The sequence below is a fragment of the Talaromyces proteolyticus genome (genome assembly GCF_021365285.1).
Source record: "Talaromyces proteolyticus strain PMI_201 chromosome Unknown BGW36scaffold_1, whole genome shotgun sequence".
Taxonomy (NCBI): domain Eukaryota; kingdom Fungi; phylum Ascomycota; class Eurotiomycetes; order Eurotiales; family Trichocomaceae; genus Talaromyces; species Talaromyces proteolyticus.
In genome coordinates this window covers 3,284,082-3,301,687 of record NW_025764277.1, presented here as the reverse complement: position 1 = coordinate 3,301,687, position 17,606 = coordinate 3,284,082, and the positions used below count along the sequence as shown (strand labels likewise).

Genomic DNA, 17,606 nt, shown 5'->3' with positions numbered 1-17,606 from the left:
AAACTGAAACAAAATTTTCTACAATATGACAAAAGGAAGAATGGAGGGAAATATACTAGATTTTACACCATTGAAGTTAGGCCAGAAAACTGAAAGAAAAATCAAAATGAAGGGGAATATAATTCACTCGTAATACGTATTATTAGGTACCATTTACAGGCAACTTCAATAAAATATATTTCGAATTACGTATCAAAAACCTACACCAGAGGTGAATTACCTAGTAAATACACCTTAGTGCTTCATGCTTCGGAACTCTGAAGGTATTACGTCAATATTTTCTCTCTTATTGTTGAGAAAATATGAATACCGCATTTATGCTTGAGCTTACAGGTATATCTCATGTAGTAACGCATCACCGGTTGTGGCATAAAAGGAAACTTAGATATCTACCTTTAGGATGTGGCTGTTTCAACAAATTAATCCATACAAGATTTGCTATTCCCTGTTTTAAATTATGACATGGAGTTAAACAACAGAAGGATCATATTCGACTAAGAATGAAATAGTTTTAAACCTATAAAACAAAACAGCAGGGTAAAAACTACATCATTATACCTTTGTCTATCTAGAAAACTAGACTTGTCACTGATTTTTGAACATTATGGTTGAATTGTTGTCAAGTTTATTTTTGCATTGATTTAACAAGATAATATAAAATAAAACTAGAAAGTTCATAGTAACTGAGAAAGGTATAATGAAACAGTTTGTTTCAGCCTTTCAATAGCTTTTTTGCTTGCGCCGGCTGACTTCTTGGAGGTTTTTGTGGACAAAGACCTATGAAGCTTGGACAAAGAAGAAAGATTTGAAACGATGTGACTAATTTTCACAATAAAATGCTAGGTGTAATTTATTCTCCAATTCAATTATTCCTGGAGGCAATTTTCCATTATATTTACTCCATCCCCTATATTGCTAAAACGTATTTACGATCTACACCATCTTGTTGCGGAGGCAACTTTCGGTTACGCTACCAACGATATGGCAGAAGCGATAGACGATGCTAACAGCCAGGATGGCAATGACCTCTCAAGAATATTCGGAAAAGTGCGAGCCATCATCAAGTTAGAAAACCTGCCACCACTAGCCGCTCGTGTTCGCAGCCGTATGACTGGAAAGCCTGTTGAAGACTACTTGACAAATTGTCATACAAACCCTAACCCCATATATGGTTCTAGTAATATCCTTTTTGAAATCGAATTTTCAGATAAAGTTTGCTGGCTGTTGAAAGTTCCCAGTAACGGATATCCAGGTGGTTTCAGCGAACACTCTGCGAAAGAACTACGAGCGGAGGTGTTGACTATGCGTCTTATAAAACGAGAAACGACTGTGCCTATCCCAGAGGTTTTTGAATTCAATAATTCGTGCGACAATGAGGTCTGCTGTCCATTTATTCTAATGGAATACATCAAAGGAAAGGCACTGCAACACGTCTGGTTTGACCAGACTGTGGATGTAGAAATTCTTGAAAAACGTCGACGTCGAGCTCTCTCTGATGTAGCCAAGGCTATGATTCAGCTAGATAAATTTACCTTTTCTCAAGGGGGTATGATCCTTTTCGATGAAGACGATAAGGTGGACGGAGTTGGACCAATCCGCACTGTGGATTTGCAGTCTACAATGAACAGACAACAAGAAGATGGTGATTCAGATGGCGGTTCCAGTGATAATTCTGACATTGTTTATGATGTTGGTCCAATGGTAGATATGAAATCTTGGTTCACTTCCGAGTTAGAAAAACGCCAACGACCTTCTGACGCAAGTGGCCAGGGACTCTATAACTTCATGGATTTTTGCATTGACCTTGCAGTAAGCGAGTGCCAGTCTGCGTTGAACGAAGAAGAACGAAATGCGCCACAATTTGTACTCGCTCATCCTGATTTTGATATACAAAATATGATCGTTTCTGAGACAGATGGTAGTCTTCAGGCACTTATAGACTGGGACGGTCCTATCTCCGTTCCTCGGTATATGCTAGGAAATGAAAGTTATCCTGGTTGGCTAACCCGTGACTGGGATGAGTTGATGTATGGGTATGAAGAAAACAGTACCCCGGGACCTGACAATCCTAATAATTGGGAAAATTCACCCAGTGAACTGGCTCACTATCGGAGAGTGTATCAAGACATCATCGAAGATCTTACGAAAAGCCAGTCTATAAGAAGACGCACTGCGCGGACTTTAGCTCTACACAACTTGTCTATCGCTGCCGATAACTTTATGAACACTCGTCCTATCATGTCCAAAATCTTCGACGAAATAGCAAAAATCACCGCCAAAGCGGAACAGTCCAGTAAACCATATGAAACTGCTAGCGAGGACGATGCATCCACAGATGTGGTTCTCAATGAGAAGGAAGAGGGGAAGGAAATCCTCAAAGAGATATACAAAGAAACTCAAAAGGAAATATATAAAGAGACTCATAATTATACAGGAAAAGAAATTTCGAAGGAGTTATGCAAGAAAATATACAAAGAGATCCATTATTCACCAAAAAAATCCGAAGAAAAGCAAGGAGAAGAGAACTATGAGGTTGAAGAGGATCAAGAGGTCAAAAAGAATCCAGAAGACAAAGGAATTGACGACTCGTTCATAGAGTATGTGGTTTTTACTAACTGGGCTGAGGGTAAATTGTCAGATAATCACAAGGAGCGACTTGTTCGTGGTTTCAAAGCTCTTCTTTCCGGGATTGAAGGGATGGATTGAGATATCTCTCTACGTGGGATGGAGGGTTTCAGATCGGCTTATAATTTGTCCCCGAAATATCATTTGATTCTCGATCAAGCAGACATCAACTACTAGATGAAAAGAATGTACTTATGTGTCAATCTCGTGGAGCCCTAAGGCCGTCTTGTGATTGACTAGATATCAAGTCAAGTTGCGCGAAAACGAATTATTGTATTCGGGATCACTGCAGAATTATGTCTTGACGAGTTAAAAACTACAAATAGTCAAGTGCCTGCTAATGAAAACTTCGACCAAAATGCGAAACCATCCTAATAAATTCCTTTGAACAAAGATCTTTTTACTAAGTATTTTCTATGGTAGTCTCTTACAACTCGTAGAGTTGAGAGGAGCTTCAAGGTCTTTTGAAGCATAATTCACCGTGGCCGACTTGCGATGGTGGCGACGCGGTATAGATGAAGGTATGAAAACACAACACACGGTATTGATACTCCTATGTATTCGAATATGGGGGAAAGAAACAATAGCTTTTCTAAGATCAGACTTTTCAGGCAAAAACTTGGAGATCTCCCTCGATTCACTACGTAACCAGCTGCGCCGAAGTCCCATTAGTGATATCGCGACTAGCAGCCCATACCACCAGTACCTTATCAATATCGAGATGTGAACAGTGTAAATCGAAGAACTGGGGTGGTAAGGCGGAGAAGTTGTTAGTGACTTGTCGTTCCGCTGATGCAGCACGGAGTACTTTACCTAGACTGTCTTTGATTTGAAACATGAATAAAGTATCTAATTTTTAATTGTCGTGGACATAATGATAATCTTGCGCACTAAACACTATCTTTGTCCCAGAACTGTAAGGCTGTACATAGTAATATCGACGTCGAGTGATGTTTCCACGCCTGCGATGCGTTCATGAACTGAAAAAAACATCAACTAAAGAATTTCTCAAAAAGCTAACAATATATAGCAAGAATGAAAAGATACCAAGGAAAAATCATGCCGCTACAAAAAGGGGGAAGAATCACGCCATTTTTGCAATCACTTCTCTACAATCTTGCTTTCTACTTGCCACTTCGCTCTTCCAGCAGCCGAGCGTCGATCAAAGGGTTGTTCTAGGAATTGATAATGTATAGCTCGTTCGCAGCTAGATTGACATATGAAGTAAAGCTAGAGCAAGCTTCAAGATCCCCAAAGGAGGCAACCGATATACAAGATTCTAGAAAGGCTACCCATATAGTGTCACTGAAAGGAAGCCAGGCCACGTTTTCATTAAATGCAGTCAAGTAGGAACCAGTGAGTGTAGGTGATGTAACTGAGAATGTATTAGCTATTGTAGATATTGATGGGTGCGACATTGACAGGTTTCAAGCTGGGCCCATGGTCGATGAACCATCAAGAAGTTCAGTCATCCAGTATGCTCTTATTTTTCCTCTTGGTCGATTAACGTATTCGGAAATGGCAGCATCCTCTGTGGCAAGGAGGACGGGTTGTGGAAATTGCTGCATTAGTGCACTACTAAATCATGTAGACCTAGTAAAAGGGATTGGTCAGAGCCCATTTACCTTTTGCACGAGGCTACCAAATTCCAAAATTTAGACAGCTTGTCATTGCCATATTCTAGTACGCTAACACTTAGAACTGCCTGCAAAAATGGCGGATATAAAGAGTCCATAGCCTACGAAGGAATCAATCGAATTTATTGCGCATAGTCAGCTCAAAGGATTCGACGCTGGTCGAAACTCAAGCTTGTGGGAAAACCCACGTGTGACAATGCCACTGCCGCAATAGCTTTCCGCACGATAAATATAGGAGACAAGTCTATGTAAATAGAAGTGTCTTGTAAAGTCTGAATAACAGTTGGTAGGTGCAGGATCGGAAACCAAGCGTGGACTTTGTAGAACCAGGCAGTGCATAGTTCGGCATATGTACTTCGCGATGGACATCGGGTTCCGTCATGTTCTGTGCGTACTGACATGGCAGGAGGAGCGGAAAGAGTAGCAGAAAGGTCGCTGCTGATATGTATCGCTTCATTGGCATTTGAAGAGAGACTTGGTGTGAATGGAGATTGTTCAAACTGTACATTTTCTAGCAAAGACTTGTCAATAAAATGTCTCAAGGCTGAGAACCAGTTACTATATACGGACTTGTAGCAAGCGACTTCAGTTCTCGAACTTCTGCTTCTAGTAATTCCAATTTGTTTTTTAATTGTGATACATACCGGCTCTCAACCCCATGCTCCTTCCGATAGTCAGCATACTGGAATAATGATACTGTGCCATTTTTGATACCAAAACTGCAGCTTGGTTTCTGTCGATCGTATTTAACTTTTCTTCGCCAGTAGAGCCATACATCGAGATGCAAACAATAGTAAGCATTGTCTCTTGCCATTAGCGGGCCTTATAAAGTCCGTGCTGCTGTATGCCATACACTGTTTTGCTTTTCGGGGAGGACACTGAGGAGTTTGTGGTATCAGAAGCGTGGCCATCGAAAGTAGATGGGGGCTGCCATTTTGGTAATCTATAAATTGCAATCATATAATAAAGACACGTTTACCCCTTCTGTTAAAATGAGACCTGAAGTGCAAGTCTGTTTAAAAAAGAATGACAGGTGACAGCAACGACAAGCGGGGTCGTGTTTCGGCCAGGCGTACTATTATCAACAATGATCCTTCAATTACCTTTAGTTCGGTGTTCTCTCCGTCGATATTCAGCCTCGCAGTCAACCAATTATCAATACAATAAGTCGTTATCTTATTTCTTTTCTACCTCTATATTGATTTTATTCTCTTCGTCCTTGTTTCTCGTTTAATAATTGATCGTAGTATTCCGTTAAACTTGCACGTATATATCACCGACATAATATCATTTTATTTCATGTCTTGACAAATACTCGGAATCGATATCTTCCAAGAATTCTGGTGGGCCGGTCATCGCAATACGTCGTGTTGGTGATTTACTGGCCATATGTGCGACGCTTCGATGACCATTCGAGCGTCAGCCATGCGAGGGGCTCACGATCCGGCAGTACCAGGTGCAACTTGTGCACCAGTCGCTTGTGCACGATCTTGAAGCTCAATAGCGTTAAGTGATGCCTGATCTTCTTCATTCCATCCCTCTCGATCATCCTTGACTAATCTCACAAAACAGACATCCAATATAAGGGCAACAGCACTTAATGCCACACCGAAATAAAGTGCTGCCCGGTAGCCCATTATTTGATTGTCCAGTCTTTTTGAAATCTGGGTCTCAATCGTGGACGCAAATCCCAGTCCTAAGCTATTTCCATAAAGGTTAAGAGTGCCGATAATAGAACTGGCGATACCTTGTTGATGTCGACGTACCGAATTACTTGCGATTATTTGTCCGGCAGTATATACAAGATCCGGACAAAAGGAAAATAGAACTACTGATGGAAATATCTGAGCCCAATAGGTCTGATGGACGGGTACTGTGGCCATCAATGCATTGGAAATCAAGATTGTGATAGTTCCAATAGCGAGTATCCACTGAGCGGCCAAACGGGGAATGAGCCAGGCAGCAAGAGAGGCGGCGGCGGTCGCACATATAACAAATGGGGTCCAGCCGACAGCAAAATGGAACACTGACCAGTCCCAGACCACTTGTACCCAAAGGACCTGGTACCATATAAGTGTGCCGACGGCCATGTAATTAAGCAAAATGACGAGGAGTAGTGTCAAGAATGACGGCGCTTTGAATATATCCAGTGGCATGATAGGATGTACGGCAAAGTCTCTTTCCCAAAGAAGAAACCCCCCAAATAGTATCAAAGATGCAATCAGTAATACAATTTCATAAGGCATCGACCACCCTACATTGGGGGCTTGACTAGTGCACAATCATATATCAGCAAGCTTATCATCGTATTCAACTTTATGTATTCAGACAGGCTTACTTCCAGACAAAGTTGAATAAAATCAAAGAGGATGTCCCTAGAAAAGAGCCTACCCAATCGATTTTCCCCTGGCGATCAACTGGGGGTTCGTAGGGGGCAAGAGCCCATAAAGGTATAAAGGTCAGGACACAAAGGCAGGCTCTGAGAATATTTAGCTTTATCGGTACAGTTAGTTTCAGATACAGCATACATGAAGATAAAGCACCATTTCCAGTCCGTTTTCTCCAGGAAGGCACCTAGAAATAATGCTCCCAAGTAGCCCCCGATTGGTGCAGACGCCCCGAAAAGCCCTAAACTCAGGTTTCGCACCCGGCCTGGCGGATTAGTTACTGATATCATAGCCGCCGCGTTAGGCATAATCAAAGCTCCTCCGACCCCCGCTAGAGCACGCATAGTGACAAACGCAAAAAAGTTGTTGCAGAAGGCACTAATCAAGATACAGACGCTGAGCCATATCCCACCGATCACAAGTAACTCTCTGTGTCCGAAAACATCACCCAATCGGCCGCTCATCAGGACGAATGTACCTTGAGTCAGCCTATATCAATATCATTAGCATTTGCTTTCTGATAAGATCAATATTCTATAACCTGATAACTTTAGAAAGGCATGCCTACGCATAGCTAGCGGCAATCCAAGCCGCATATGAAGGTTTAGCACCCATTGCATTACTCAAAGAGTTTCCACCAGCAACTCCAGTGAAGTTTACAATCATCTACCTCGATAAGTCACAGTGGTTAGTTGGGGAACTCCTGGAAAAGTACCTGAACAAGATTTGCTAGAATAAGTAGCGCAGTGGTTATCAATCGGCGAATCCGCGTAACCCCAATCGATGGTACGCGGTCAAACACTGGATGGCCAGTTTCTGGAGGCGTGGCGCCATGGGAGGATATATTTTGAATCGTTGAGACCTCTCTTGACGTCTGAGGATTAGAGCCAGCAGGTCCTGTAATCACAGAGCGAGAGGACGATTGAGTCGAGTTGACTTCGTAATGAAGAGTTTGCACCAAAGACATATTAACACCAACTTTGTAACATGAATTGCATAGGTATAGCTGTGTCAAAATTTTAAAGGATTTTAAATTGTTTCAGAGTTGTTGAAGCTTACTGAAAAGTGGTGGCGATGACTGACTAATTTGAGCGGGGTAAGTGATCGGAGCCTACACATAGGCAACTTGTCACGATGGATCATCCTTCATTAGCTGATATCCAGGCTGAAAACCAATGAAATTAAAGCAAGGATAAGTACGGTTCCAGTTTTTGTTCACCAAATATTGATTAATTGGGGGCCTTAGATGGTAAATTCCGCTTTGCGACTCCCTTCATATCAACCACACACTATCTGAACACTTTAAACCTCTCTCCACCTCCCCTCCCCGTTTCCATTTTTCAAGTGGGTGGGTCTGAGAAAATGCCGAGAAGCTGGAACACTTTAACATGCCAAAATGTTTGAAATTTGTATAGTGCGATCTTCCTGAAGGAGATTTTCAACATATATCGAAGCCAGTATATCAAATGTCGTTCCAATCGATTGGTCTGTTGTTTGTTTGTTTCTAGTCCCAATTCCACAACGGAACAGCCTTCAAGTATTCTGCACCCCCTAAATCCACACATGTGTTTACATCCTTTTGATTAAGGCTCACTAATGGGGCCCCTGAGCAATCGGAGTTATTGTATGACTGAATCGACCAGCCAGGGTTTGTAGTTATCTGGATGGATTCAAGTGTCGATGGCCGACCGTTGACAAAAGTGAAGGCCCAACAGGGCTCAGGCCCGAAGAATTGCCAGGTGAAATCACTTGCGCAAGTGTTTGAGCTTATTGACAGAGACATTGTAAGAGTTGCATCCGATGGAACAGCAACAGAAGAGGAATTGGTAGGTATAGTTGGGGCGCCGTCCAAGTTAGAGAGGAGATGGCCATTATAGTTAGCGATGTGGTCCTCTATAGCACGAGACGGGCCAGTTAGTCAAGCGATTAGCGAGAGGAAAAACGAAAAGAAAAAGAATGAGAATAAAAAAGGAAAAATTTTGCAGTACCTAGGCTGAGAGTTGAGTTGCCATTTTCATTAGCATAGGTGCCGTCACAAAAGCACTTCAAGCTACCACCATTGATCAAAGCACAGTTCTGGCATGTTTCCTCAAAATTTCCCCTATGAATAAATGGGTTAGAATTTAATGTCTCTCGAAGGTATGATAGTGGTTTAATTATACCCGTCCTTCCACTACTCATCACGAATATAGTCAGTTGACTTGGTTTCTTTTCCGTCACCGTGGGCGTGAGGGGAGGGGGGGGAAATCTTACAGTGAGATTACCCTCTTGGTTTTCAATCCAGCCTGGCAAATAAACACTACTCGTAACGGCAGCGCCAGAGTCGTCTGGGCATGTCGCAATGAGCCAAAATGCGCTATTCATGGTGATATTGCTGCAGGCGGAAGAGAAACCTGAGTCTCGCACAATTGGTGTGGCGCAAACGAGTGAGCCTGCCAGGCTAAGAAATGTCCAGAGCTGGATTTGGTACATTATCAAAGAAGATGGTAGCAATTTTTCACTATAAATTTTTGATTATTGTTCTGAAGTCAAGAATAGCTAGGGACTTTGATTGAAAATAGACCCAGCAGATTATTCCACGACGTGATAAACACCCCAGAACTGGAATTTTTTCTTAATTTATTTAGTTGTTGTGGTGAAGACCACCTCGTTCCATCGGGTGTTACCTCCTCTCGGCCTACGGGGACTGCCGGCTGACATACATATCATCAGTGATAAATACTCACGGTATTGCCAATCCTGACAAAAGTTCTAGATTTGGAATCCTGGGGTCTAGGTAACGTAGTATACTTCTTTGGATTATAAGGAATCCTGTAGAACGTATCATAATTGGTCTTATAAAAGAAAAAGGCATAGCGTGAGGCACTACTGATTAGCTTGGTGGTACTTGGTTACTTTTGTTCTTGGTGCTTATGTAGCATGTAACGATGGCTCATGCGGTCTTTTCCGTCATTCCAAGCGTTACACAAAATACAAATTTGTTAGGCATGAACCAACTATACGAGCGAACGAATAAGCGCAGAATACGCGTAAGAAATTTTGAAATTAGGGTCTATACTTGAAGGTGAATGAGTCTACTTCGTACCTAGGTGGGATGGGATTAATTCATCGAAACTCGCCGAATCCGCCGACATCCTTAATTGCTTAACCAATGACATTTCAGACAATTTTAAGTTATTATTGGTTTTATATTAATGGCCCACTGCATAACGTAATCCACCCCCGAGTTGGCCACCCACCCGAGTTGGCCACTTCCGCCCGAAAACGCGTTCTATATTATTTTCAAAAATTCAACGCGTTAATATACCACCAATTCGCAATAAAAATCAGTCAAATTCTCAGGAACAAAAGAAAAAATTCAATTAGCATTATCCAACTTAAAAAATAACAAAATTCGCTCTATACATCAAACTGCAGAGATTTATAATGTTACCCATTCAACTCTTCAAAACAGATTAAAAGGCATAGCATATCGAGCTAAAATACACGCTAATAGATATAAATTGACCAAACTTAAAGAGAAATCACTTATAAAATAGATTTTAGATCTAGATAAGCATGAATTACCTCCTCAGCCATCTCTTATACAAAAAATAGCTAATTATCTTCTCTCACAACATAAAAATCAACAAATTGAAAAAAATTAAATATACAAATTTATTCAACGTCACCCAGAGCTCAAATCTCGATTTTCACAAAGATATAATTATGAACATACTAAATACAAAAATCCAAAGATAATCTAAAAACATTTTAACCACATTCAAGAGACTATATTAGAATATAGCATCTTACAAAAAGATATCTACAACTTTAATAAGACTAGCTTTACTATAAAGCTCTATACGATTACAAAAATTATAACTGGAAGTGATCGATATAGTAAACCACATCTATTACAACCTAATAATCAAGAATGGATAACTGCAATTAAAATAATTAATTCTACTAGATAGACTCTACCTCCATATATGATTTTCAAAGCAACAAAATACTTATAAAAAACCTGGTTTAAGACTCTTCCAGATAATTAGAAAATCAGTATTAATAATAATAGATGAACAACAAATAAGATTAGTATAGATTAGCTCATTAATCACTTCATTCCTCATACAAATAGCTGTATAATGGAAAGATATCGAATACTTATTCTTGATGATCATAAAAGTTATTTAACTGCTAAATTTGACCATACATACACTAAGAATAATATTATTCCAATCTATATACCTCCACATTCCTTTCATCTTTTACAGCCTCTTGATGTTAACTATTTTACTATTTTAAAACAAAAATATAAACAACTTATTAAGCAACAGATAAAACTTAAATTCAACCATATTAACAAAATCGACTTTCTTACCACATTTCCAAAGACGCGTACAATAACATATAAAGCTAAGACTATTCAGAATGGCTTCACAGCAACTAGATTAATACCATTTAATCCAGATTGAGTCTATCAACAGTTTACTATTCAATTAAAAACTCCAACCCCCCTCCAAGTCGATTAAGTAATTCATAATCATCTTACTTATAAATACCTTAAAATCCACATCAATTCAAGCGCCAATCAAGTACAATTAAAAGACAAATTAACCAGCGTAAATTAAGCTTATTAAAAGTTATTAATTAAGCAATTGATTAGATGTCTAAAGCTTATAAAATAAATATAAATAAGCTTCTAATTATACGAAAAGAAATTCATAATTTACAAGCTACAAATAAGAAAGAGAAGCAAAAACGTCAACAATCTAAAAAATAGATATCTTATAAATAAGACCTTACTAAAGAGGAAGCTCAAGCGCTTATCTAAAGTTAGATTGAGGCATCTTAAAGTACTATTACTGTTCCAGCCAAGCCTAAGCTTCCAGTCTCTCAGGTGCGCGTACACCACCAATTTCAGTGTAGTGAGTGTAGTATTCTTAGGCATAGAAGACCTCAATGCCCTAATCATACTAGTAATTAATTTTTTGTATATAATTATTATATAGGCTAGAAATTGAACTTTCAAATCAATATAGAACGCGTTTTCGGGCGGAAGTGGCCAACTCGGGTGGGTGGCCAACTCGGGGGTGGATTACGTTATTGAAAGCGCTGCTTACCTCATTATTATAAATACACATAAATCCAACATCAGCGATGATTACAGGCCCGTCTATATGTATGAGCCGAAGAATACTACGACGGCTAACCAAAATCTTCAGCCACGAAGCCCAGCTTGACATCGTAATTACTTATCGGATAAGCACGGTTATGTGCCCCATCGTGGTTCAATCACAAACGTACAGCAAGGAAAGGTGGGTTTCCAATAGATAATTCATGCAGGGACTGGACAATCAGCCACGACATACGAAATAATTTTGTTGGAGTTATTTCGTCATTCTATAATATTCCCTAATTGAATTCTCACATGTGCCCTGAGATATTCTTAGCAGGCTATTTTATTTCCAAATCTTAATGTCAAGAATTTGCATACTGAAACGCGCAAACCATATGCGATTATGCTATCGTATTAAGAAAGTATATACAACATATTAAATGTGTAAATTAAAAACAAGTCAAAAATGAATTACCATCGAAAAGCTCGATTCCTCACAAAGAGGAAAAGAAGAGAATCAATAAAAGTTTAGAGGAAGAATGGCACCAAGAAAACACCAACGGCGACGCTCAGTAGGCCAGTTGAAAACACTTTTGACAATGAAGCATCGCTAGAATGGTGAACAGATGACTTTTCTGGGCCTGGAGCATTCGTGGCCCTCTGGGTTGGTTGTGAACTTGTTGGTGCGGCATGCCGAGAAGGGCGACCAGACGGCTCTTTCGACACAGTAGATGATGGATACGCTGGAGCAGCAGCTGAATTACGAGGTTTCTCGGGTTGTTCAGCTCCAGATTTACCAGCTTCTGGAAGAGCACCAGATTCATGAGAGCCTGTTCAAGGGGATTAGATAAACCACCGATATATTATAATTGGAAATTTTAAACTTACCTAAGCCTAGAGCTGGTGATGGCGGGTGGGGCATCTGGGGATGCTCTGGATGACCGGACGGACACGGAGGTGTGGGATAGCCTTCATGACCTTCTTCGGGCTTGCCGTTGGGATGGGGATTTTGCTGATCAGCAGCATATCCAGTAGGATGTGGCTCTTGCTCTCCCTGAGGGTTGCCATCCGGATGGGGAGGTGGCCCACCGGCATGCTCAGATGGGCTTGCAGGGTAGGAAAATGGCCCCTTTGGTTCTGTAGGAAATCCTCCGTGTTCCATTGCACAGGGACAAGGGAACGGGGGGGGGCTTCCTATTCCAAAAAATGGCGGTGGAACTTCATGTTTTGGTTCTACTGGGGGTGACCCTCCAGCTCCAACAAACGGCGGTGGCCCTTCATAGTGAGGTCCTGATTGGGGCGGGCCTCCTACTCCAACGAATGGTGGAGCTCCTTCATGGTCAGGCTCTGTTGGATGTGCACCTCCGGGAGGTCCTTCTGGAATTGTGTGAGGTGGCTCACCACCTGGTAGGGATGGATGAGGCGGCTGGGCGCCATAAGACCCATGTGGACCCGGAGTTTCAGGATGTCCAGTGGGCTCTTTGGGATGTGGTCCTTCCATTGGCTTTGAAGGCTCCGCAGGAGCGGAGTGAGGAGGATATGGGGGATGATCACCAGATGGTTGTGGCGGTTTAGGTTGTTCATAAGATTGCGAGCCAGGGGATACATCGTGAGAAGGATGTGGAGGGGCTAGATAGCTTGCTTGAGGATAAGGCGACTGAATGAAGGATGAAAGAGGTCGAACTGGATCACTGGAGGGGCGTGGAGGGGGTCTAGTATGAGACGATCCCGGTGGTGGTGCATGGCTAGAAGGAGCAGCTGGGTGGAAAGATTGTGTCGTTCCTGATGGAGCATAGCCGGATGAAGGTGGTGGTGCATAACCAGAAGGAGCAGCTGGGTGGAAAGATTGTGTCGTTCCTGATGGAGCATAGCCGGATGAAGGTGGTGGTGCATGGCCAGAAGGAACATAACCGGATGAAGGTGGTGGTACATGGCCAGAAGGAGCAGATGGGTGGAAAGATTGTGTCATTCCTGATGGAGTGTAGCCGGATGAAGGTGGTGGTGCATAACTAGAAGGAGCAGCTGGGTGGAAAGATTGTGTCGTTCCTGATGGAGTATAGCCGGATGAAGGTGGTGGTGCATGGCTAGAAGGAGCAGCTGGGTGGAAAGATTGTGTCGTTCCTGATGGAGCATAGCCGGATGAAGGTGGTGGTGCATAACCAGAAGGAGCAGATGGATGGAAAGATTGTGTCGTTCCTGATAGGGCATAGCCGGATGAAGGCGGTGGTGCATAGCCAGAAGGAGCATAACTGGATGAAGGTGGTGGTGCATGGCTAGAAGGAGCAGATGGATGGAAAGATTGTGTCGTTCCTGATGGAGCATAGCTGGATGAAGGTGGTGGTGCATGGCTAGAAGGAGCAGCTGGGTGGAAAGACTGTGTCACTCCTGATGGAGCATAGCCGAATGAAGGTGGTGTAGCACCCTCACTGTTTGGCGGGGAGATATTTCCTGGAGGTTTAGATGCGAAATAAATTGACGTTGGTGGGCGTGGGTAACTCGATTCTTCTTTTGATGGAGCACCAGATGGAGCACCACCAGTAGCAGTAGGGTGTGGACCGTCTGGTGCTGTAGAGATAGGAAAGTCCGGAGGTGGGAAGTAACCCGAATCTTGATGTCCACCAGCAGAATGATCGGATGGTGTAGGATGAGGAGGACCCCATGGTGCAAGCAGAGAAGGAAGGTGATATTCCTCGGGACCTCCAGGATGATCATGGCTAGCCTCGCTAGCATCTCTTGGAGCAACAGCAGCAAGGGCTGAGCTAGCAAATACCAGTATTGTGAACTTGGAATTAACCATTGTCGATATGCAGAATGTATATTCAAGATAAAGTCAAATCAACAAATCAACTGTTTATCGGTTGGTTGTTTGGGTAGTTGATGAGGATGCCTTTGAGGGGAGAACACAGCGGTCTTATATACCTTTTGAATTAGAATGTTTTCACAGCTATAAAATATATATCATAGTATATTTTAACCCTAGATGGTGCTTATGATGGGTTCAGAAAGCGTTGTTATTTTTGATTCTCCAAAAACGGAAGCGCCAAGCCCTTGATCAAACTTTCCGTTTTAGGAAGCAATGTTCTCCCACTTGTCGCTATGGCCGAGGACGGCACAGTTTGCAGCTGTCAAAAATTAAGCTTCTGTACTGTTGACCTGTGCCAGGTCCAGTCTTTGCCGTTTACCGGCTGTAGAAACGTGGCATTTGGTGTTCTATAATTCAAAGGATGGGTTTACGTCTATAGAACTTCTGGCTATAATTACTTCTCGCAAAATTTTTGGCAGGCGCATCTTTAATAAGCATCACAAAGTGCAATCTGCGATACCATATTCCATACAATACATGTAGAAGCGTTTCTATATATATAAATCTGTAGGCTTCAACTTTCATTTCCATGTATAGCGTGGACCAATTTCGAATTTGGTATACGACGTATAAACATCAACCCATTTTGTGAACAACAGAAAGACATGGCTGTTACTGAACCCGGAAAAATGCTTATCTCATTTTGGCAGAGATCGATTGGTTGGGAGCGACGAGCGGAGCGGCCCAGCGACGCCGGGCCCTCCCGCCTTGCAGCCCCTGGAATGTTCCAATTCGGTACATGACAACATTGACATTTTTCCTATCCAGGGCCAGACGCATCTATTTCGCGTCCAGCGCGCTACATAACTATGTTTCTTTGAATCAGTACAATATATCAAAAGGAACTCACTTTGGAATGGATATGGGTGCAATTGTGCCGAACAAAGTAGATATTTTGTTTGATCCCATCTGAGCCTCTCTCGACGGCTGTGTGGCAACACGTACGGGACAGGGATAAAGCTTAAGAGCTAAGAATTTGATCGGGAATAACCACCTGTGGCTTGCATAGCCTTAGAATCACGCAAGAAGTCATGGAAGAGGTTGGAGGGAAAGCCACGTGGAATGCTATCCCTTATTTAGCTGCTTTGGGTCCAAAGGAATGTGGGTAGATGGACGCTACCAAGCAGTGCGCTGTACGTGCTGGCATCCTCAACTATGTAGGGATGACGGGCCAAGTATGTAGCAAGGAGAAATAGGTAGGATCCCTGAGTTGATAGACTCAATCCGAAAGCACACTAGTTGGCCCCTGACTGTACATTTTGCAAAGCGGCTAGCAGGGTCTGTGCTTTAAGCATGGCTATGTGGTATGATGTATTCTCTTCCGGCCGAATTCTAGACCGTGGTAACCATCATTCATAATTAATAATCATTTTTCTTTTTTAAGATTAAAATCTAGAAATTAGACGATTGGGGTCCGTTTTCGCACTAGATCACGAAGGCCGGACAATCTTTGTTCCATATAATTAGTAAGGAGAGGTGTGGGGTTGTCATCATGATTATTAGGCAACACCTCAAACTGCCACAATTATTATCGAGACCTCACAGCCAAGCTAGCATATACAGTTTGAGGGTATAATTAAAATTGAAGCCTATCAAAATGCCTCACCCAGAAGTCAAGGTTATCCGAGGCAAGAAGACATTTATTCCGCTCGGTTCGCCACTCTTTTCTGAGGAGTAGCCACCGTTTAATGACTTTGAACCAGAAAATAACCCCGAGGTAATGAGACAGCTTGCCGATAATCTCGGCGTTTCTTCGGATCTAGAATTTTATGACGTGCTCGATGTGGACGACAAGGAGCTTCTTGCCTTCGTTCCTCGGCCGGTTCACGCACTTATATTCTTGTGCCACGAAGACGTTTACCATGCCACACGCGACGAAGTCGAGGAGCAAATGAAAGCATACCAGGGCTTTGGCTCAGAGGAGCCCGTCATGTGGTTCAAGCAAACAATCGGCCATGCTTGTGGATTGATGGCATTTCTCCACAGCATTTTTAACGGTGCCGGACGTGGCTTCATACTTCCCGAATCCGAACTTAATAAGTTACTCCAAGCTTCCATTCCTCTTCCTCCTCAGCTACGAGCAGATCTGTTGTATCAATCCGAGTTTTTGGAGTTGGCCCATATGTCTGCTGCCACAGTTGGAGATTCTGTGGCGCCCTCTCCGGAGGACCCATGTGGGTTTCACTTTATATCCTTTGTCAAGGCGAACGATGGACATTTGTGGGAGCTTAATGGCGGTATGCCAGGGCCTTTAGATCATGGCATTCTGGACCCAGATGAGGACGCCTTGAGCCCGAAGGCATTGGATCTGACTGTCAAGAAGTTCATCGCCAGAAAAGGAGCAGACATAAGATATAGTATTGTTGCCCTTAGCTCAGCATAGCTTGCGAAGAAATTGCTGCAGATTCTACATCATCTATAATCTTATGTTCTTAGACCGTATCAATTACACGCCAAAGCTGCTCTAAACCCTGGTGAACCTAGAAATTTGAGTACAAGCGGTTCATCTATTTATTGCGATTACATGCGTGTAAAATACTGTGCATTTATTTGCGGGGCCAAACTCTTGAAGCAGGGACTTCAGTTCTATGATACGAAACCCACATGTTTTTAGTGACAGATCAATTGATAATAGCTTATATATTTATCTATATATATTCCCATAAAGACCAATTATGTAAGGCCACCCAATAAATCTGATAAGCCTACGTAGAGGGATCAGAGTAACTTGTCACTCTAGTTAGAATGATGCTGATATGAGCTGGCTGATATTCAATTCCAGCACTCTTATCCGCAACTTCACTTAACAGCAATCGAAAAGCTTTAATTTCAGACCCGGCCGCCGATTAGGATCCAATAGTTTGGGATAGCTGATTTGGGGGCCATTCCAAGAATCATCTGATAGGCGGGATATAAGGCTGTTACCCCAGTTTAAGATGCTTTAAATAGATACGGCCAATCATCGAGGTGCAGAACGCGCCGATGAGATATTT

At 42.4% G+C, this 17,606-nt stretch overlaps 6 protein-coding genes across 6 annotated transcripts; 2 read left to right on the top strand and 4 right to left on the bottom strand.

Moving 5' to 3' along the window:
* Positions 1–981: 981 nt before the first annotated feature.
* On the top strand, positions 982–2,706 carry BGW36DRAFT_354252 (uncharacterized protein; the record flags this gene model as incomplete). The annotated part of the gene is made up of 1 exon (XM_046213507.1): positions 982–2,706. One exon carries the CDS (start codon positions 982–984, stop codon positions 2,704–2,706), a length of 1,725 nt encoding a protein of 574 aa, XP_046078482.1.
* Positions 2,707–4,343: 1,637 nt separating this feature from the next.
* Positions 4,344–5,504, bottom strand: BGW36DRAFT_18924 (uncharacterized protein). The gene is made up of 2 exons (XM_046209776.1): positions 4,833–5,504; positions 4,344–4,773 (listed from the first exon to the last, which is right to left on the bottom strand). Exons 1-2 carry the CDS (start codon positions 5,074–5,076, stop codon positions 4,403–4,405), a joined length of 615 nt encoding a protein of 204 aa, XP_046078481.1. The 5' UTR covers positions 5,077–5,504; the 3' UTR covers positions 4,344–4,402.
* Positions 5,505–5,698: 194 nt separating this feature from the next.
* BGW36DRAFT_354250 (putative transporter) lies at positions 5,699–7,616 on the bottom strand (the record flags this gene model as incomplete). The annotated part of the gene is made up of 5 exons (XM_046213506.1): positions 5,699–6,533; positions 6,601–6,741; positions 6,791–7,138; positions 7,218–7,315; positions 7,365–7,616. 5 exons carry the CDS (start codon positions 7,614–7,616, stop codon positions 5,699–5,701), a joined length of 1,674 nt encoding a protein of 557 aa, XP_046078480.1.
* Positions 7,617–7,884: 268 nt separating this feature from the next.
* On the bottom strand, positions 7,885–9,094 carry BGW36DRAFT_18875 (Cyanovirin-N). Its single transcript, XM_046209771.1, has 4 exons — positions 8,903–9,094; positions 8,812–8,822; positions 8,638–8,750; positions 7,885–8,542 (listed from the first exon to the last, which is right to left on the bottom strand). Exons 1-4 carry the CDS (start codon positions 9,011–9,013, stop codon positions 8,154–8,156), a joined length of 624 nt encoding a protein of 207 aa, XP_046078479.1. The 5' UTR covers positions 9,014–9,094; the 3' UTR covers positions 7,885–8,153.
* Positions 9,095–12,278: 3,184 nt separating this feature from the next.
* Positions 12,279–14,547, bottom strand: BGW36DRAFT_422393 (uncharacterized protein; the record flags this gene model as incomplete). Its single annotated transcript, XM_046219691.1, has 2 exons — positions 12,279–12,580; positions 12,639–14,547. The coding sequence occupies 2 exons, from the start codon at positions 14,545–14,547 to the stop codon at positions 12,279–12,281; spliced, it is 2,211 nt and encodes a 736-aa protein (XP_046078478.1).
* Positions 14,548–15,990: 1,443 nt separating this feature from the next.
* Positions 15,991–17,236, top strand: BGW36DRAFT_368270 (ubiquitin C-terminal hydrolase). The gene is made up of 2 exons (XM_046214970.1): positions 15,991–16,265; positions 16,317–17,236. The coding sequence occupies exons 1-2, from the start codon at positions 16,211–16,213 to the stop codon at positions 16,994–16,996; spliced, it is 735 nt and encodes a 244-aa protein (XP_046078477.1). The 5' UTR covers positions 15,991–16,210; the 3' UTR covers positions 16,997–17,236.
* Positions 17,237–17,606: the final 370 nt, after the last annotated feature.

Coding starts and splice junctions, on each gene's coding strand:
- BGW36DRAFT_18924 (XM_046209776.1), bottom strand. CDS start 5,076: ATGGCAAGAGACAATGCTTACTATTGTTTGCATCTCGATGTATGGCTC. Junction 4,774..4,832: donor ACTGAAGTCGCTTGCTACAA/GTCCGTATATAG, acceptor AGTCTTTGCTAG/AAAATGTACAGTTTGAACAA.
- BGW36DRAFT_368270 (XM_046214970.1), top strand. CDS start 16,211: ATGCCTCACCCAGAAGTCAAGGTTATCCGAGGCAAGAAGACATTTATT. Junction 16,266..16,316: donor GAAGACATTTATTCCGCTCG/GTTCGCCACTCT, acceptor ACTTTGAACCAG/AAAATAACCCCGAGGTAATG.
- BGW36DRAFT_18875 (XM_046209771.1), bottom strand. CDS start 9,013: ATGAATAGCGCATTTTGGCTCATTGCGACATGCCCAGACGACTCTGGC. Junction 8,543..8,637: donor CAACTCAACTCTCAGCCTAG/GTACTGCAAAAT, acceptor CTCGTGCTATAG/AGGACCACATCGCTAACTAT.